Source organism: Schistocerca cancellata, chromosome 9 (genome assembly GCF_023864275.1).
Source record: "Schistocerca cancellata isolate TAMUIC-IGC-003103 chromosome 9, iqSchCanc2.1, whole genome shotgun sequence".
Classification (NCBI taxonomy): domain Eukaryota; kingdom Metazoa; phylum Arthropoda; class Insecta; order Orthoptera; family Acrididae; genus Schistocerca; species Schistocerca cancellata.
In genome coordinates this window covers 57,741,266-57,763,171 of record NC_064634.1, presented here as the reverse complement: position 1 = coordinate 57,763,171, position 21,906 = coordinate 57,741,266, and the positions used below count along the sequence as shown (strand labels likewise).

The window sequence follows — 21,906 nt, the reverse complement described above, 5'->3', positions numbered from 1 at the left end:
TAGATGAAGACGAAATGGGAGATAAGATACTGCGTGAAGAGTTTGGCAGAGCACTGAAAGACCTGAGTCGAAACAAGGCTCCGGGAGTAGACAACATTCCATTTGAAATACTGATGGCCTCGGGAGAGCCAGTCATGACAACACTCTACCATCTGGTGAGCACGATGTATGAGACAGACGAAATACCCTCAGACTTCAAGAAGAATATAATAATTCCAATCCCAAAGAAAGCAGGTGTTGACAGATGTGAAAATTACCAGACTATCAGTTTAATAAGTCACAGCTGCAAAATACTAACGCGAATTCTTTACAGACGAATGGAAAAACTGGTAGAAGCCGACCTCGGGGAAGATCAGCTTGGATTCCGTAGAAATGTTGGAACACGTGAGGCAATACTGACCTTACGACTTATCTTAGAAGAAAGATTAAGAAAAGGCAAACCTACGTTTCTAGCATTTGCAGACTTAGAGAAAGCCTTTGATAATGTTAACTAGAATACTCTCTTTCAAATTCTGAAGGTGGCAGGGGTAAAATACAGGGAGCGAAAGGCTATTTACAGTTTGTACAGAAACCAGATGACAGTTATAAGAGTCGAGGGGCATGAAAGGGAAGCAGTGGTTGGGAAAGGAGTAAGACAGGGTTGTAGCCTCTTCCAGATGTTATTCAATCTGTATATTGAGCAAGCAGTAAAGGAAACAAAAGAATAATTAGGAGTAGGTATTAAAATTCATGGAGAAGAAGTAAAAACTTTGAGGTTCGCCGATGACATTGTAATTCTGTCAGAGACAGCAAAGGACTTGGAAGAGCAGTTGAGCGGAATGGACAGTGTCTTGAAAGGAGGATATAAGATGAACATCAACAAAAGCAAAACGAGGATAATGGAATGCAGTCGAATTAAATCGGGTGATGCTGAGGGAATTAGATTAGGAAATGAGACACTTACAGTAGTAAAGGAGTTTTGCTATTTAGGGAGTAAAATAACGGATGATGGTCGAAGTAGAGAGGATATAAAATGTAGACTTGCAATGGCAAGGAAAGCGTTTCTCAAGAAGAGGAATTTGTTAACATCGAGTATAGATTTAAATGTCAGGAAGTCGTTTCTGAAAGTATTTGTATGGAGTGTAGCCATGTATGGAAGTGAAACATGGACGATAACTAGTTTGGACAAGAAGAGAATAGATGCCTTCGAAATGTGGTGCTACAGAAAAATGCTGAAGATAAGGTGGGTAGATCACATAACTAATGAGGAGGTATTGAATAGGATTGGGGAGAAGAGAAGTTTGTGGCACAACTTGACTAGAAGAAGGGATCGGTTGGTAGGACATGTTTTGGGGCATCAAGGGATCATAAATTTAGCATTGGAGGGCAGTGTGGAGGGTAAGAATCGTAGAGGGAGACCAAGAGATGAATACACTAAGCAGATTCAGAAGGATGTTGGTTGCAGTAGGTACTGGGAGATGAAGAAGCTTGCACAGGATAGAGTAGTATGGAGAGCTGCATCAAACCAGTCTCAGGACTGAAGACCACAACAACAATATATATATAGGGTGTTACAAAAAGGTACGGCCAAACTTTCAGGAAACATTCCTCACACACAAAGAAAGAAAATGTTATGTGGACATGTGTCCGGAAACGCTTACTTTCCATGTTAGAGCTCATTTTATTACTTCTCTTCAAATCACATTAATCTTGGAATGGAAACACACAGCAACAGAACGTACCAGCGTGACTTTAAACACTTTGTTACAGGAAATGTTCAAAATGTTCTCCGTTAGCGAGGATACATGCATCCACCCTCCGTCGCATGGAATCCCTGATGCGCTGATGCAGCCCTGGAGAATGGCGTATTGTATCACAGCCGTCCACAATACGAGCACGAAGAGTCTCTACATTTGGTACCGGGGGTTGAGTAGGCAAGAGCTTTCAAATGCCCTCATAAATGAAAGTTAAGAGGGTTGAGGTCAGGAGAGCGTGGAGGCCATGGAATTGGTCCGCCTCTACCAATCCATCGGTCACCGAATCTGTTGTTGAGAAGCGTCCGAACACTTCGACTGAAATGTGCAGGAGCTCCATCGTGCATGAACCACATGTGTCGTACTTGTAAAGGCATTTTCTAGCAGCACAGGTAGAGTATCCCGTATGAAACCATGATAACGTGCTCCAAGGAGCGTAGGTGGACGAAACTAAAATGAGCTCTAACATGGAAATTAAGCGTTTCCGCACACATGTCCACATAACATCTTTTCTTTATTTGTGTGTGAGGAATGTTTCCTGAAAGTTTGGCCGTACCATTTTGTAACACCCTATATATATAGTGTGTGTGTCAAACGATACAGATAACATAGCAAACAATTTAATTAGAAAAATAAATGCTACCCTTGAACGATTTTCTAAAAGGAAAATGCCTACAACTGCAGAAATTAGTCGTCCTGCATGATATGGTAGTTTCGAAAGCATTGTGGCACATCTAAAGCTACTTTACACTCAGTGCAATCTCATGTCGTTTCGTTTCGAACTTGGTGTTGCACACAAACTTTGCACATCCTAGTTGAGAGTATTTTGTTAGGCGTCGCATCGATATGTTTTGGTAAATGGGCGCAATATTGCGAAGAGGTGTCTCAGCTAGTGAAGGTCTTCCACGCTCTTCGTAGACGTTGGACGGTTTGTAAAATTACCTCTGTTATTCATTTTTCCTTTCTTCGACCGTGTATTATTTTATGGATACTGTACGTTTTGATAAGCGCCATATCCAGCACATAAATAGTTTCAGTAACTATTTGAGGTTTTTCTCCTGGTTGCGAAACAGGCAGACATCTGATCTTGACGATCAGTATCACCCATTCCATTCTTTATTCCATGATGCATTTGGGTTTCATGTTCATTTTAAAAAAACAAATCTCTTTGTGTGTTCGATCATCTGTGCACTTTCGTGTTTCGTGGATATCGTATACACGTTTCGCTTATATTTCATTAAGGATTAGTCTACACTGACGTTTTCAACTGACGTGTAAATTTCTGTAGATTTCACATTTCAGAGGTTGATGATAGGCCTTATCTTTCGAAGCCTTTCAGTAATGCCGGCAGTTTCATATTGCAAAAATGTGAGAATCTCGAAGTTTGTTTAAATCTTTTCAAAGGCCTTACTTTCTAAGATATTGACGTTTCTGATATTGATATTTTAGACCAATGCATTTGGATGTTTGGTTTTCTGGCGTGAGCCATAAAAATGCACACTGCATAGTAGGCCTTCATTTCTTTGAAAGTGACGAGGTACCAATTGTAGTCCACTTTCCGTTTTTCCCATTCGTTGTCGGTTATCTGCGGTGCGAAGAGATTTGTTTCAGTGACAAGTATCCCAAAAAATTGTCTCCAATATAATAGAAAATAGTTCCAATAATACTGCTTTTTCACTAAAATGATGTCCAACAGATGCTTCTATGTCTCGAGTCTATTTCCGAATGTCTGTGTTTTTCGCTTTCCCCCAAATCCAAATTAGACGTAATTTACGTATTGAATTTTCTCTATCACTATCGTTATCTATAATTGAACGTTCCGCATCCTTTCTATTTTGTACAACTACGTCGCTACCACTAGATCCTTCATCCCTACTTTCATGTAAACGCCCAATTCTTAACACTATGTAAGGGTGTATTAAATTTGTCTTCAAAAACGCGAGTTCAAAAACCTTGTTTTGTAACTCAGATTTAACGAAGTGTGACCATTTCTCACGGCCTTACGGTAATAACTAAACCACGATTGTAACTGGTAAATACTCTTCTCATGAATTAGACTCGTGGTGCTTGCGTTTGGCCCGCATTAGTTTCCACGAGCCTGATTCGAGATATTCTTGTTTGGTCCAAAATTATCATGAGTCACATTCATCAAAGTACGGCAATGGGTTAATATATTTCAAGGTACGCGGATGTTTTGATTTTCCTATCAAAGGAGAGGCGATTTGTGTCTTCTGGATGCATTGCTACACGCCATAATTTTAACTCTACAACCGTTTGCCGAGTCATCTGGTTTGGAATCCAGCATCTTACTTGGCAGCATACGAGAAAAAAGTTCAAAGTCATCTGCATTATAAATCTGGTGTGTGGTTACGTTTTCGAAGGATATAGCGTATTCAAAATTTTTTTGAAGTTTTCTGCGCCCATTGTATCCCCAGGAAAATATGTCAAGCTTTCCATCTATCCCACCAACCATGGCTGGCTGTGAAGTTGCGATAGCCATCGGGCAGCTTGCTGTTTAACACCTTTTCCTGCAGGACTGGCCTTGATATCGGAACACTATGCTCTTTTCTCACTGAACCAAACGAATAATGATTCATCGAGCGTTTCATATCTTGCTTACCTTAATGTGTTCCGGTTCTGCAAACGGTCTTTAGTTATCATTTTGAAGCAGATGTCCTCAGTTTCTTTTCGTTTCTTCCTGCAGCCTGACACAGCTGCAGCTATATTTCTCAGCAGTTCTGCGTTGCCTATTCTGTTACGTACTTCCAACTTTTTGTCCAGGAAAAGAACGACTTTCTTTTGCTTCGAAGTAAATTCAAAACATTGGAGCAAAAGAATTCTGACGGCGCATCTTCCTATCTATATAAGGAACAGATCCACACTGACCGTCAACTATCTCCATGCTACCAGCAGCGCCAACATAATGCTGTACGTGTACCTTACCGTAACAACTGTACACCGGACATTTTCGCAAAGAAAAGGAAAGAAAAAAATGAACAAGGGCAGATGCCGAAACGTTCTAGTAAACAGACATTGTATTTACACTGCTGGCCATTAAAATTTCTACACCACGAAGATGACGTGCTACAGATGCGAAATTTAACCGACAGGAAGAAGATGACGTGATATGCAAATGATAAGCTTTTCAGAGCATTCACACAAGATTGGCGCCGGTGGCGACACCTACAACGTGCTGACATGAGGAAAGTTTCCAACCGATTTCTCATACACAAACAGCAGTTGACCGGCGTTGCACGGTGAAACATTGTTGTTATGCCTCGTGTAAGGAGGAGAAATGCGTACCATCACGTTTCCGACTTTGATAAAGGTCGGAGTGTAGCCTATCGCGATTGCGGTTTATCGTATCGCGACATTGCTGCTCGCGTTTGTGGAGATCCAATTACTGTTAGCAGAATATGGAATCGGTGGGTTCAGGAGGGTAATACGGAACGCCGTGCTGGATCCCAACGGCCTCGTATAACTAGCGGTCGAGATGACAGGCATCTTATCCGCATGGCTGTAATGGATCGTGCAGCCACGTCTCGATCCCTGAATCAACAAATGGGGTCGTTTGCAAGACAACCACCATCTGCACGAACAGTTCGACGACGTCTGCAGCAGCATGGTCTACCAGCTCGGAGACCATGGCTGCCGTTACCCTTGAGGCTGCATCACAGACAGGAACGCCTGCGAAGGTGTACTCAACGACGAACCTGGGTGTACGAATGGCTAAAAATGTCATTTTCTCGAATGAATCCAGGTTCTGTTTACCGCATCGTGATGGTCGCATCCGTGTTTGGCGACATCGCGGTGAACGCACATTGGAAGAGAGTATTCGTCATCGCCATACTGGCGTGTCACCTGGCGTGATGGTATGGGGTGCCATTGGTTACACGTTTCGGTCACCTCTTGTTCGCATTGGCGGCACTTTGAACAGTGGACGTTATATTTCAGATGTGTTACGACCCTTGGCTCTAGCCTTCATTCCATCACTGCGAAACCCGACATTTCAGCAGGATAATGCATGACCGCATGTTGCAGGTCCTGTATGGGCCTTTCTGGATACAGATGATGTTCGACTGCTGCCTTGGCCAGCAGATTCTCCAGATCTCTCACCAACTGAAAACGTCTGGTCAATGGTGGGCGAGCAACTGGCTCGTCACAATACGCCAGTCACTACTCTTGATGAACTGCGGTATCGTGCTGAAGCTGCATGGGCAGCTGTACCTGTACACGCCATCCAAGCTCTGTTGGACTCGATGCCCAGGCGTATGAAGGCCGTTATTACAGAGGTGGTTATTCTGGGTACTGATCTATGCACCTACATTGCGTGAAAATGTAATCACATGTCAGTTCTAGTATAATATATTTGTCCAATGAATACCCGTTTAGCATCTGCATTTCTTCTTGGTGTAGCAATTTCAATGGCCAGTAGTGTAAGAATAACATTCAGTCGGAAGTCGCAAATATCTTTTAATTTCGTTTCACCAGTTTCGACAAATTAATCCTCTTCAGAACCCTACTATATTAGGGATACTACAAACTTTTGGACCTTCGCTATACATGTATGTAAAGTATTTAAAGTTGCAACACTACCGATCACTAATAGTTCTGTTTGGTGTAAAGACAAGTATACTACTTACCTGTAACACTATAAGAGCAAGTTTTCAATAATGTTACATCTATGAAAGGAATTTAAAATGAACATGACTGTATGCTAATGGAATAGTTATCAGACTACGTTTCATTTCTCGAAATGCTGTGCCTGGTAGGAAACAGTAGTAGAGTAAAGAGGATTCAAACAAAAAATGTGGTAAGTTTTAAAGTAAAATGCAATTTACATAAAAGATCAAAACGTCCACCAGTCTAACTAGGAAAAGCTGAGTCAAGTGGCTAACTGTTAATTAAGATCGTTAACTACTATAAATACTTAGTACTAAAATTTGCTTTCCAAATAGGACACAAAATACACTCCTGGAAATGGAAAAAAGAACACATTGACACCGGTGTGTCAGACCCACCATACTTGCTCCGGACACTGCGAGAGCGGACATACCAGGACCCGCGGTGTTGGCCGTCGAATGGCGCTAGCTGCGCAGCATTTGTGCACCGCCGCCGTCAGTGTCAGCCAGTTTGCCGTGGCATACGGAGCTCCATCGCAGTCTTTAACACTGGTAGCATGCCGCGACAGCGTGGACGTGAACCGTATGTGCAGTTGACGGACTTTGAGCGAGGGCGTATAGTGGGCATGCGGGAGGCCGGGTGGACGTACCGCCGTATTGCTCAACACGTGGGGCGTGAGGTCTCCACAGTACATCGATGTTGTCGCCAGTGGTCGGCGGAAGGTGCACGTGCCCGTCGACCTGGGACCGGACCGCAGCGACGCACGGATGCACGCCAAGACCGTAGGATCCTACGCAGTGCCGTAGGGGACCGCACCGCCACTTCCCAGCAAATTAGGGACACTGTTGCTCCTGGGGTATCGGCGAGGACCATTCGCAACCGTCTCCATGAAGCTAGGCTACGGTCCCGCACACCGTTAGGCCGTCTTCCGCTCACGCCCCAACATCGTGCAGCCCGCCTCCAGTGATGTCGCGACAGGCGTGAATGGAGGGACGAATGGAGACGTGTCGTCTTCAGCGATGAGAGTCGCTTCTGCCTTGGTGCCAATGATGGTCGTATGCGTGTTTGGTGCCGTGCAGGTGAGCGCCACGATCAGGACTGCATACGACCGAGGCACACAGGGCCAACACCCGGCATCATGGTGTGGGGAGCGATCTCCTACACTGGCCGTACACCACTGGTGATCGTCGAGGGGACACTGAATAGTGCACGGTACATCCAAACCGTCATCGAACCCATCGTTCTACCATTCCTAGACCGGCAAGGGAACTTGGTGTTCCAACAGGACAATGCACGTCCGCATGTATCCCGTGCCACCCAACGTGCTCTAGAAGGTGTAAGTCAACTACCCTGGCCAGCAAGATCTCCGGATCTGTCCCCCATTGAGCATGTTTGGGACTGGATGAAGCGTCGTCTCACGCGGTCTGCACGTCCAGCACGAACGCTGGTCCAACTGAGGCGCCAGGTGGAAATGGCATGGCAAGCCGTTCCACAGGACTACATCCAGCATCTCTACGATCGTCTCCATGGGAGAATAGCAGCCTGCATTGCTGCGAAAGGTGGATATACACTGTACTAGTGCCGACATTGTGCATGCTCTGTTGCCTGTGTCTATGTGCCTGTGGTTCTGTCAGTGTGATCATGTGATGTATCTGACCCCAGGAATGTGTCAATAAAGTTTCCCCTTCCTGGGACAATGAATTCACGGTGTTCTAATTTCAATTTCCAGGAGTGTAGTAGCACAGTCTAACAAGCCTTGGAACAGAATTGAAATATAAGTAACATAGCTGGATCCTTAAAGTGGTCTGACAACAAAATCAGTCTAACATATACTTTCGTATTCAACACTAAAAATCTAATGTGCATTACACAGTGTCGATGTATGAGAGTGGAGCTTCACTAATTTTCATGAGGAGCTTTTACACATTAATTATGAAAAAACCACTGCAATATAATTGATGTTCAACTGGTTATGTCAACTGATGTGATTATTATCTGGTTTCTGTAATAGCATTTACTTCTTTGCATTAAATATGGTATTTATGAAAAATGGTGTCCTTGACTCTATTATCTGAACAGTTGCGTCCAGTTAGCCTTAGAAGACAAAAACTATTAAAATGATTCCTACAATGTAAGTACTTATACTGTCATATTTAAGGTTGAATAACAAGTACAGTGTTTGTGTTCTACTGATTTTTGTTTATTTCGGACTAGTTTTCAGCTTATTTGGTCATCTTCAGGAAACAACTGACACGCTTATGGAAGGGAGACTGGTTCTTAGATAACCTAATACGCAAAGATACAATCACTTGGATAGTGTTGTGAATCACTCTTGTTTCTTAATGTTGAAATTACATTTTACACAATGGCAAATGTCAACACAATAAATAATTAATTTAAACTAAATTAGAGATTAAATTATTTTTTAACATAGTCAACTAAACTTTTGGCAATATACAGTATTACACACAGTAATAGATTATATAACCTTACATTATTATAGTTTATATCGTTATGATGCCATAGTTGTGAAGTTGTGCCATTGGCTGAGAACTATCTGAGATCTAGTAACTTATGTTGACAAATAAACATGTTTTATGTTGTAAATAACGTTTTTATGCAATGGGTAACATTGAATGTAGTACGTGGTTAAAATAAACAATATTAAAGTATTAAAAGTTGTATTGTTGAGATTTGTCATAACGAATAGAAAATTCTGTTGTATTTTGTGTAGCAGTATGTGTCATTGTGGCAGTTTGTGGGTATGTGGCAGATGGATAGTATTATGTGAAGCTTAAAAGTGGGAATGAAGCTAATATTTCATCAACATGAATCCAGTACTTCCTAAACTGTGTGGACTACCTTAACATCACAAGGAAGGCCAACCTTTACAACCTCTTGTGCAAGCCTACACCACACCGAACTACAAAATTACCAAAGAGGTAGATTTCTGTATGAAAATAGAGACAAAATTTAAATCTAATTAAGGAATTGTGAATTCAGTGGACCTTGTTAACAAAATTAGAGACCTCCCTCCACATAGTGCAAAACTAGTATCTTTGACATTGGCAGTTTATTTACAAACATACCAATGAAAGAATGCCTTGATATTTTGACAGAACTACTGTACAGGGCAGGTGTCAATCCTGTACAAGAAGAAGACATAAAACTGTCTATTCAGATATGTTTACAACAAAATTATTTTCAATTTGAGGGTACTCTATACAAACAGAGGGTTTGGAAATGGGGTCTCTTGTTAGTCCTCTTTTAGCAGGACTCTTCATGGACCTTTTTGAAACAGTTCCTACATAGTGAGCCTCTCAGTGATAATATCAATTATTGGTACTGATATGTAGATCATGTACTGTGTCGGTGAACTGTAACTGGAAGACAACTGAACACATTCTTTGTACATATAAAGTCACAACACAAAAATGTACAGTTCACCATGCAGATTGGTGAAAAATCTATTAACTTCTTAGACCTCAACAGAGATAACACTACAAATACACAAAGCTTTGAAATTTATGGAAAACCATCAACGGACACTGTAATCCCCTTATGTTCACAACACCGAATATCTCACAAACATGCTGCCTTTCATTCCATGGTATATCATCTTGCATCCATACCAATGTCACAACAGAATTTTCAAACAGAATTAGACGCCATTAAATATATTGCATTAAACAGTGGCCATTCCCCTGAATTAACATTTTGCACAGAAACAATAGATACACTGTGTGTATGCTCCGTCTGCTGCAACAGTCATATACAAAACCAACTAGTGTACTATCCCATATTTTGGAAAGCTATCTGACAAATTAGCCAAAGCTATCAAATCCTGCAGTTATGGAAAATCATTTTATGTAAGAGGCACTACAGCCCATATCCTCTTAAACAGTAAGGGCAGAACAGATTTATTTAAGTGAATTCACTTTCAATGACTGTAACAAACTGTATATTGGTCAGACAGGCAGGGCTATAACAACGAGACTGATTGAATACAAACACAGCTGGAGATTATGTAAATCAGACTCCACCTTTGTTGAACGAAGGACAGAAATACCAAATTAACACAGTAGTACTACGTGCAACCAACAAAGGAAGAAAACTAAGCCTATCAGAAGCACTTGAGGCAGACACACATTTAGCTTACAGTTGTGAATGATCCATTATAGGTGAGAACATTCTCACTCTTAAGCTTCACATGATGCTGTCAACCAGCCATATAGCCACAAACTGCCAGAATGACACATACTGTTACAGAAAACACAACAGAATTTTCTATCCCTGGCCAGACAAACTTCAACAGTATAACTTGTACTACTTTAATGTTTTGTATTTTTACCATGTATTTTGTTCAATATTGCCCATTGCATAAAAAATGTAAAATATGATTGTTTCTCGAGGTACATTACTAGTGTTCAGTTAGATAGCTCTCACCCAATGCCACAACTTCACAAATTGTAGGATGATAACCATATAAGCTATAATAATGTAAGATTATATGTTCTAATTGTTGTGTATAATACTGTCCACTGCCTGAAGTTTAGTTTACAATGTTTAAAAATCATTTAACCTGTGATATAGTTTATTTATTGTGCTTAACATTTTACATTCTGCAAAATGTAACGTCAACATTAAGGAACAAGCATGATGCACCACACTCTGTGCAAGTGATTGTATCTTTACCTATAATGTATGATTACCCAAGAACCAGTGTCACTTCCACATGCTAGTTGGTTTTTCATAAAGATATAATACGAAAACTAGTTCAAAATAAACAAAAATCAATTTAACACAAACACTGTACTTGTTATTCAACATTAAATATGGAACTGTTCTAGCAAGAAGTAACAGAAGAATCCATAAACACTATGTAATGTCATAATTGTAATTATGGCTCAGCATTTAGGATGAGGACCGAGAAATTATTCTGTTATTTCGCTAAGAACATAACCGAACTCTGCTGGTAACACACAATGAGGAAACACTTCTATACACAAATACATGAATATACATGCTTCAAGAAACTTGAGAAGCAGGTGTTCCTTAAGTTGGCCCTTAAACTGGAATGGTCAATAACTACTTACTGTGATCACTGTTCTATTCAAGTTACGTTCAATACTGGTTAAAGAGTTAATTAAGAATGGCTTTCAAGTAAACCAATTAGCTCTTCTCTTTGCATTTACACTTATGCAAAGCATAAACTATAGTCTCATGAAAATATCGAGTATTTCAGAAGCACAAGCAAGTTAACATTTAAGGAGTTTAGTACTCCACAGAAGTCAATGATCGCTAATAAAGCAAAAAAAATTGAAGTTTAAGTAGTTAACTTAGATGTATTACGTACATAAAAGCATATAAAAAGTGTAATCTAGGTATATAAGGAAGTTATAAATAATACATTTTAAAAACTATTGCTAATAGTTCTAGTATATAAAAGGAATCATCTAATTATCACATTCTATAAGAGATGCTATGCAATATGGTGCAACAGCTTAATATACACACACATGATTAGGTTACTGCCATCTATGTTTATAAAAATCCCATACAATATGTACATTTTTGGACATAAAACGGCATTATGCTTATGTGAAGAAGATATCAGCATTTGTTTCTCTGATACAGTTCTCATACTTTACATAAATGTATAGCCAAACTGTAATATATATAGTATCACCAGTTTTGTAGACTTCTGAAGATAACAGATTAATTTGTTGAAACCGGTAAAGTGAAACGAAAATATATTTGCAACTTTCGACTGAATTTTATTCTGAAAGATATACTAAAATTTCTGAATAACAGATATGAGTGAAATAACACACATTTTATTTAGCCATCTAGGTAGTGTTAAATGATGGTGAAAATGAAAGGTATTGATATGAAATTCTTCACAGAATCGATGAGGAAAGGACTCTGTGGAAACCAGTGACTAGATGATGGACAGGATGGTAGGACGTTTATTAACACGTCAGGAATAATTTCCATGTTACTAGAACGAGCGTCAGTGGGTGAAAATTGCAAGCGGACGTACACTGAAATGTATAAATTAAATAACTGAAAACTTAGGTGTAGAAGCGACTCGGAAATGGAGAGATTGGCACAACAGAGGAATTCGCGATTTGCTGAATTTCGTCGAGTGCAACCCATCCCCACATGCTATCAACTACCTCTCCCATACCTTAACCACACAAATGTAAATTATTTTTTCCCTTGTTGCAGGATGCATACCCGCTGAGAATGAAAGCAATGCACTTCGTGAACGCCCCCAGTTTTTCTGAGGCTCTAACTGGACTGTTTCTTCCCCTGATGAAGGAAAAGATCAGGCGGAGGGTAAGTGATCAGTCATTCCTTATCAGATTTTATTCTTACTGTTAATAGATTTGTGTTTCATCCTTGCTTCCTTGTGCTGTAGGTTGTAATGCACTCCAACTTGGACTCGCTGCTGGAGTATTTCGACAAAGACATACTGCCGAATGAGTACGGCGGCAGTGCGGGACCGATAGAAATCGTTGCAGGTGAGTTTTTACAGGTCTTGAAGTGGGCATCATGAGGTAGGTAAAGGCTGTCAATATGTTACCCCTTTCCTGCTCAAACTGTGAAAAGCTGTTCAAAGGAATTAATATTAGGAGAGAACATTACCAAGAACACTAAAAACAGAGTAGTGCGTTGTAATACATATATTTAATTTATGTACAAAACACGACTGCAACGTGAGGGTCCTGTTCGGATATATGCAACGTACTTCATTGGGTTACTTACGTACTGCTTTAGTAATATCATTTTACATTAACTAAAAAAAGTATGAAACCAAATTATAAACTTGGAAACAATTGCAGTAACGCCCTTTCACGTCAGCAGCGCCCTTGAACTCTTTCGACGAAATGAGCAACAAAGCCGTATGACAGTTTATTTTTCTTCTGTCGTCTGTGAACAGAGAGATTGAACTGTCACAGCCAGAGTTCCTGTGCTGCAACAGAGGTACGCAGAGGTCCCGACAGAATGCCAGTGCATTAATAATTACATCAAGCTTCGTGTGTAGAATCAAGGAGCTAAATTCTAAACGACAAAACACGTTAAAATGATTTTCTCGAATTTGTCGTATTCTAAAACTAGATTTTAAGTTTTTATCGCATTGTGTGTAATACCAACAGGAGTATAACAAAATTGAAGATGCCCACCAAATACTGTTTATTATTTTAGACTTATTGATGAGTAAAACTGCCACCAACGCCCGGACTGTTTTGAATACCACAGTGCTTTACTAGGCATGGTCCTAGTTCTCATGTTTACCGGTGTCTTCTACATCTACATCTACATCCATACTCCACAAGCCACCTGACGGTGTGTGGCGGAGGGTACCTTGAGTACCTCTATCGGTTCTCCCTTCTATTCCAGTCTCGTATTGTTCGTGGAAAGAAGGATTGTCGGTATGCCTCTGTGTGGGCTCTAATCTCTCTGATTTTATCCTCATGGTCTCTTCGCGAGATATACGTAGGAGGGAGCAATATACTGCTTGACTTTTCGGTGAAGGTATGTTCTCGAAACTTTGACAAAAGCCCGTACCGAGCTACTGAGCGTCTCTCCTGCAGAGTCTTCCACTGGAGTTTATCTATCATCTCCGTAACGCTTTCGCGATTACTAAATGATCCTGTAACGAAGCGCGCTGCTCTCCGTTGGATCTTCTCTATCTCTTCTATCAACCCTGTCTGGTACAGATCCCACACTGCTGAGCAGTATTCAAGCAGTGGGCGAACAAGCGTATTGTAACCTACTTCCTTTGTTTTCGGATTGCATTCTTCCAATGAATCTCAGTCTGGCATCTGCTTTACCGACGATCAACAATATATGATCATTCCATTTTAAATCACTCCTAATGCGTACTCCCAGATAATTTATGGTATTAACTGCTTCCAGTTGCTGAGCTGCTATTTTGTAGCTAAATGATAAAGGATCTATCTTTCTGTGTATTCGCAGCACATTACACTTGTCTACATTGAGATTCAATTGCTATTCCCTGCACCATGCGTCAATTCGCTGCAGATCCTCCTGCATTTCAGTACAATTTTCCATTGTTACAACCTCTCGATACACCACAGCATCATCTGCAAAAAGCCTCAGTGAACTTCCGATGTCATCCACCAGGTCATTTATGTATATTGTGAATAGCAACGGTCGTATGACACTCCCCTGTGGCACACCTGAAATCACTCTTACTTCGGAAGACTTCTCTCCATTGAGAATGACATGCTGCGTCCTGTTATCTAGTAACTCCTCAATCCAATCACACAATTGGTCTGATAGTCCATATGCTCTTACTTTGTTCATTAAACGACTGTGGGGAACTGTATCGAACGCCTTGCGGAAGTCAAGAAACACGGCATCTACCTGTGAACCCGTGTCTATGGCCCTCCGAGTCTCGTGGACGAATAGCGCGAGCTGGGTTTCACATGACCGTCTTTTTCGAAACCCATGCTGATTCCTACAGAATAGATGTCTAGTCTCCAGAAAAGTCATTATACTCGAACACAATCCGTGTTCCAAAATTCTACAACTGATCGACGTTAGAGATATAGGTCTATAGTTCTGCACATCTGTTCGACGTCCCTTCTTGAAAACGGGGATGACCTGGCCCTTTTCCAATCCTTTGGAACGCTACGCTCTTCTAGAGACCTACGGTACACCGCTGCAAGAAGGGGGGCAAGTTCCTTCGCGTACTCTGTGTAAAATTGAACTGGTATCCCATCAGGTCCAGAGGCCGTTCCTCTTTTGAGCGATTTTAATTGTTTCTCTATCCCTCTGTCGTCTATTTCGATATCTACCATTTTGTCTTCCTTCGACACTAGAACTGACACACCCTGCCAGTGCTGGGGCCCTTCACTTTACTTGGGCGCAGAACCACGGTGCAATGCTGTGTTTTCCCAGTCGACAGAAACCCTGTATTTTCCTAATAGACAGACACACAAAAATCCGAACGCTAAACATGGACAAAAATTCTTTGAAACTGGATAGAGGATTGAAATGGTCAAAAAATGCAAGTGCTTTGCTTTACCTTGGTGATGCAATACAGCTCAAAGGACTGGACAAAGCATGTCTTGGTCATAGAATCCCAAAGAACGTACTGGCCGACGAAACATATGAACAATAAGTAGTTCATCTCCTGGAAAGGAACTAAAATAGTCATCAGAGTCTACGCGAATGAATGCTTCACGATGAACTGTAGCCTGCAGAAGCTGGAAGCCTTGGGAAGTATACTTGTAAGAAAAGTCACGATTGCAGTTTGGACTGATGACTGGTGTAAACTGTGGAGGAATAGAGAAGCCCAACAAGAACATGAGCGGAATTTCGGAGAATATGCGGTGGGTACGGAGGTTAACGTTTTTTCGACACCTGTGCAGAATAAACGGAAATAATTAACGAAACTCATATTGAATTAGCTCTCGAAGAAGCAACAGACAGCAACAGATAATAAGGAAGTTAGCAAATACGTAGAAAAGTTGGTCAGAGTCCCAAATGCTGCAACGAGATGTGTTCAGAAGAAAAGATGATGAACAAAGGAGTCGGAGCAGGGAACGCATGGAGAAGGGCAAACCTCCAGACAGGAAAAGTATTAAAGTTCTAGCGTCATCCTAAGTGGTCACTTCACCTGAGGAGGAGTAGTAAGTACAGAGTTCCATCCCAATCGTTGGTACAATTCTCATTAAAAATCTAAGCCACTGACGGCGCTTTACTGCCTGGGTCACTGCTAAAGTCTTTAAGAGCGTATGAGGAAACGATGACTAAGAGAACCGATTTGGAAACATATGGGTTACCTGGAAAGAGACTCTGCAATGACGATCTGCGTAGAACTGCAGTTGGCGACTGTAATTATTCAAGTGGAATTTCTAGGTACATTAGCAGGAAATGTAGATTTACAACGTCCTCAGAAAAAATTCCAAAGGTAAACTAATTCCCTGTTTCTCTCCAAAAGTGGGGACAGCTGAAGAGAGGGAAAAGTGAGATGACGAAAGAAGCAAATAGTCTCGGAATAGAGACTTAGTAGTGTGGGGAGTTAGGATTTTATAGAGGAAAACTGAACGTAAGTATGCACAACTTGGAGTATAGACTTAACAGAAATTAAGAATGTAGGGAGGGAATCTCCAAGACTTCTTATCAGATAGATGTAATCAGAATAATAAAATATATGTAACATTACGAACTTTTAAAATGTTATTGAAATGTGATAGCCATAGCAAGGGTGGTACATAAGACGGGAATGTCGGAACATGCACTGTAAGATGTCAAGATGCTTCTAAAGAAGTTTCTCCACCCCGTAGCAGTCCGAAAAGATGTATCTGCCAAAAGCAGTCTTTGAAAGATAGCAACCGCATCACATCCTATTCAGATCAACATTTAGGAAAAAGATGTCGTGGACCTTCATGGCATAATGCGGGTTGTATGTCCATTCTTGTAGTTACCGAATAGTAATAACCCGATTCAAATTATATAAAAGACGGATCAAGAAAGAGTGAGACTACAGGTATTCCAGGCGGTGGTACCTAGGTAAGTCCATAGAGATGGAAGGACTGTTGAACTAGAACGGAATATGAGACCCCTCTGTGCTAGAGGCGGGAAAGTCACGAAAATGCAGTAATGATATATTCAAGACTGTTGAACAATGTCAAATATACAAATAGCAGACAACGGCATAAATTGAGTAGAAATTAAATCATCGTAACGTTACGAGGTGGCCGCAGAAGTGTAATGGGTAAGGACCACTGAAATAAAACGCAATACAGGAATATCAAAGAATTACCGGTAATCAATGAAGACGTTAGCTTTCAGGCAGCGAATAGGATGTCACATGTAGAGAATGCGGCAGACCATGGCAGAATATAATCTAAAGTATGCAGTGTCCATTATCGCCATAAGACGATCAAATTGATGTGAAGTTTATAGGCGATAATACTGCAGTCCATTTGAGAGAGCACTGATTACAATTAACAAGTCATTGAAATATCTTTAGAAACGAAAATCTGAAAGATTTAGAACAATTTGGTTAGTTAAAGTATTGTTAAAATATCAAAAAGGTAGGAGTAAAAAAAAGTAATGTAAAGTTTAGAGACAAGTTCTTCCCATCTCTTCCTGTCATTTTTAGGCCTAAGGAAGGTCATGAATTTATGATAAAGATTTGGTTTTAAGATGTCCAGAAATAAAAGATTTGAGAGGACAGGAATAAAGCAGTGGTAGTAACACTCTAGCTCACTGACAAGAATCTCGGTGTCATACAAGATTAAATCAAGAACACCTATGTACAACAGAAGCTGAACGTAAAATCAAATAGACCGCAATTTCAATTCATGACTCTGGTGCAACGCTGAAGATCTTAAGCAACAGAAGTAACACAGGATGCAATGGGCTGAATATGGAAATACTTCTGGTGGACCAGAAACTGAAATAACAGCGGGTGGTTAAGATTTTCAAATAGGTGTGGTACATGACTTCAGATGAATAAAAAGTAGGGAATACGATAAAAACTTTTTTTTAAAAAAAAGGCAACAAAAGCGTTCGTGTCGACTCAGGGAACGGCATTGATGAATTACGTTAATAAAATGTATACCATAATAATAATAATAATAATAAAATGCAGATATCGGTTGCGCAGATGCCTACCGCGTGTGGATTTCGGAAACGAAGATCTTGCATTAGTGTGGCCTTTGCTTTTGGAATATTAGAAAACCATAGAGAAAATGAATCGTAAGTTTGACTTTTTTATGTTGAGAACTTAGGTGAGAGTCTTGCAAACAAAGGAGTTGATTGACGGGAAGAATATGGAAACTAAAGTAATTTCAGTCCACATACAGACAACCTAGATAAGTCACGAGTAGTAAACACTACACTCAGGTAGGAATTCTATTAGTTTACCTACAAAAAAGGATAAGATTTTATACGAACTAAAAGGACAAATCGTGGAGCAGTATAATAAACTAAAAACTTTGGTGCTAACATGAAATAGCAGAGACAATCTACAATGGAATAAGTTCCAAATAGTAGAGACCTATAATGTGAAAATACCGGCCAGCAACAAACTTGTGCTAATTTGAAAAGAGAGGGGGATAAGAAATTAGTTCGCTTTTAGTCGAGCAAGCTGAACGGTTGTAACAGTAGAATGTGGAGCCGTTTTGAACTCGTTCAAACACTTATTCTTGTCTTTCTTCTGAAATCCTTTATCGGTGGCAAATGCTGGAACTGACAATGTCGAGGGTCCGGGGATAAACTTGGCCTCTGAGTCGTAGAGAGTGGCACACGAAAAACCGGCCCCAAGTACAGACTGCTCGCCAGTTATGCACGAATTGTTGCCTGCCACAAGGAGATGCAACAACAAATAGATAAACATGTAATAATTAGGTAGTGAAGAAATAACAATTGAGCTAATGCAAGCAAGAAACAATAGGTGACAATTGGGGGCCGACAATGAGCTGTCTTGTACTGAGGACCGGTTTTTCTTGCGCCTTTTATGTGTGTGTGTGTGTGTGTGTGTGTGTGTGTGTGTGTGTGTGTGTGTGTGTACACGTAGCATTTGTTCACATGCATTCTCAATGTCTATATATGTAAAATATATGCACTACAACAATAGGCCCATTTTGCGAACTGTACGTGTTGCAGCGCCTTGGAGGAAGAGGTTCGAGAGCCTTGGAGAATTCTTCAAGGAGGACGGGAAGTACCGCAGCGACGAAACGAAGCGGCCAGGAAAGCCGAAAACCAGCAGCGACCTGTTCGGCGTGGAGGGCTCGTTCCGACAGCTCGTGGTGGACTGAGCAGCGGCCCTAAGTACGGGTGGTGTGCAGTGCACGTGCAGCGTGCACTTGCGGGAAGAGAAATCAGACGGCAGTCTCCCCAAGTTGTTATCTTACGCGTCATTAAGACTGATATCGTGTGCAAAACGACTTCAGAGCAAGGTCAACCAGCGCATCACTTGTGTGTGATAATGCTGGACCAAAATTAACTAATTGCTACCGATTACATTGCTTGAGGAGACGTGGCTTGAGTCTGTCAGTTCCTTATTTTAGTCTGTGATTCCTGAGACAGTCAATTGTAAGCTATCAATAAATGTTTTAAAGATGTTATTTCTGTTTTTGTTAATAAACTGCTGGATTTGTAAATTGATAAGTAGACTTTGGTTTCTCAGATACTGTCGACTGATGAAAAAATTTCTACTGAAATATCACCTATAGTAATTATACCGGGATGTGAAGGGGTTTTAGGTGTCATAGCTGTGATACCTACGTTATTTGTACATGGACACTTATTAGGGGCGTTAATACAGGTGCGTCCACTCTTCATCTTTATGACGGGTTCTTCTGGGAACACTTCCAGTGTGGTATCTCTGGAGGAAGATTGATCCATTCTTCCTCAAGAGTCGAAACCAGAGAAGTTACTGATATTGGGTGCTGGGGTCTAGAGTGAAAAGTCTACGTTCTAACTCATCCCAAAGGTTTAACAAAGAAATTCACCAAAGAGCGGTGCAAATTAAGAAGTTATTTTATTTTTCGCTACCAGTTTCGGCAATTCAGTATGCCATCTTCAGTCCCCATATTCACCTCTCAAAATTAGCGATACTGGCATACTGGGGTCACCTGTTTATGGATGTCATGAATTTTTACCTCAAGTGCTTCCTTCGAAGACCTGACTGCAACTATAAAGGTGTTCCATTGGGCTCACATCAGGACTCTAGGCAGTTCGGCCGGCCAGTCCATTTCATGGATATTATTGCCCACAAAACATTATCATGCATAGATGCTGCTTTGCAACATGATGCCACGTTGACGAAAGCAATCGTCTGCTGATAGCTGTTCCTCTGCCGTAGGCAGTCCACAATGCTGCAAATTGTCTTCATATCCTTCTGTATTTAGCAGGTGATCTGACAGAATACACGTCACTTGTCAGAATCGTATCTAGACGCATCAGAGGTCCCATATCACTCAAACTGCATACGCCCCACACCATTACAGATCCTCCACCAGCTTGAACAGTCCCCTGCTGACGTGCTGCGTCAATGGATTGATGAGGTTGTCTCCATACCCGTACTCGTCCATCCACTCGACACAAATTGAAACGAACCTCGTCCGACCAGGCAACACGTTTCCAGTCATCGACAGTCCAATGTCGGCGTTGACGGGACCAGGCGAGGCGTAAAGCTTTGAGTGGCGCAGTCATCAATGGTACACGACTGGGCCTCCGAAAGCCCATATCGATGATGTTTTATTGAATGGTTCACACGCTGACACTTACTAATGACTCAGCGTTGAAATCCTGAATCAGTCTGCGAAAGGGTTGCACTTCCGTCACGTTGAACGATTCTCTTCAATCGTCCTTGGTCCCGTTCTTGCAGCATCTTTTTCCGGCCGCAACCATGTCGGAGATTTGATGTTTAACCGCATTCCTGGTATTCATGGCACACTCTTGAAATGGTCGTAGGGGAAAATCCACACTTCATCGCTACCTCGGAGGTGCTGTGCCCCATCGTTCTTGCAGCGACTGTAACACCACGATCAAACTAACTTAAATCTTGATATCCTGCCATTGTAGCAGCAGTGACCGATCTAACAATTGCGCCAAACACTTGTTGTCTTGTACAGGCGTTGCCGACCGCAGCGCCGTATTCCGCCTGTTTAGATATCTCTGTATTTGAATACGCATGTCTATACCAGTTTCTTTGGCGCTTCAGTGTATTAGTTTGCTCGCAACACGTTTTGTAGACTTGTGGGGTGTTGGTTGAGCTTTAGCATATTCCTAGGATGTTAGATGTCCGATCTATGGTGACACACAGGGAAGTGAACCTCCTCATAAGATGCTAAAAACTTCAAGGAAATGCTAAAGTCACTCAAAGGGAAACGTTTTACTGAGTTATAATTGATGGGACTGGCCAAATCAACCATGAAAATATGAGTACTATAACACACAGGGGTATGTTAATGAGGCTAGTATCATCTACCTATAAAGGAAACAAGTGGTCACTATAATAATGAGTTGTGTTACTGTGAAGCATCAACACACAATTACGCACTGAGACAAAAAACTGCACATTTAATAATTGGACAAGGGAGTATAACTTCGAAATCTAACCTTGGCACAAGGTGGGTAATCACGATAAAAATACACTCCTGGAAATTGAAATAAGAACACCGTGAATTCATTGTCCCAGGAAGGGGAAACTTTATTGACATATTCCTGGGGTCAGATACATCACATGATCACACTGACAGAACCACAGGCACATAGACACAGGCAACAGAGCATGCACAATGTCGGCACTAGTACAGTGTATATCCACCTTTCGCAGCAATGCAGGCTGCTATTCTCCCATGGAGACGATCGTAGAGATGCTGGATGTAGTCCTGTGGAACGGCTTGCCATGCCATTTCCACCTGGCGCCTCAGTTGGACCAGCGTTCGTGCTGGACGTGCAGACCGCGTGAGACGACGCTTCATCCAGTCCCAAACATGCTCAATGGGGACAGATCCGGAGATCTTGCTGGCCAGGGTAGTTGACTTACACCTTC

The 21,906-nt window shown here is 41.3% G+C and overlaps 1 protein-coding gene across 1 annotated transcript in view; it reads left to right on the top strand.

Moving 5' to 3' along the window:
* Positions 1-19,514, top strand: part of LOC126100474 (alpha-tocopherol transfer protein-like) — a 179,757-nt gene extending 160,243 nt beyond the window's left edge. Inside the window, exons 5-7 of the mRNA XM_049911082.1 lie at positions 12,588-12,698; positions 12,781-12,883; positions 19,011-19,514. Of these exons, the coding sequence (XP_049767039.1) occupies positions 12,588-12,698; positions 12,781-12,883; positions 19,011-19,162 (366 nt within the window). The 3' untranslated portion in view covers positions 19,163-19,514. The remainder of the gene's footprint in view (positions 1-12,587; positions 12,699-12,780; positions 12,884-19,010) is intronic.
* The last annotated feature ends 2,392 nt before the right edge of the window (positions 19,515-21,906 follow it).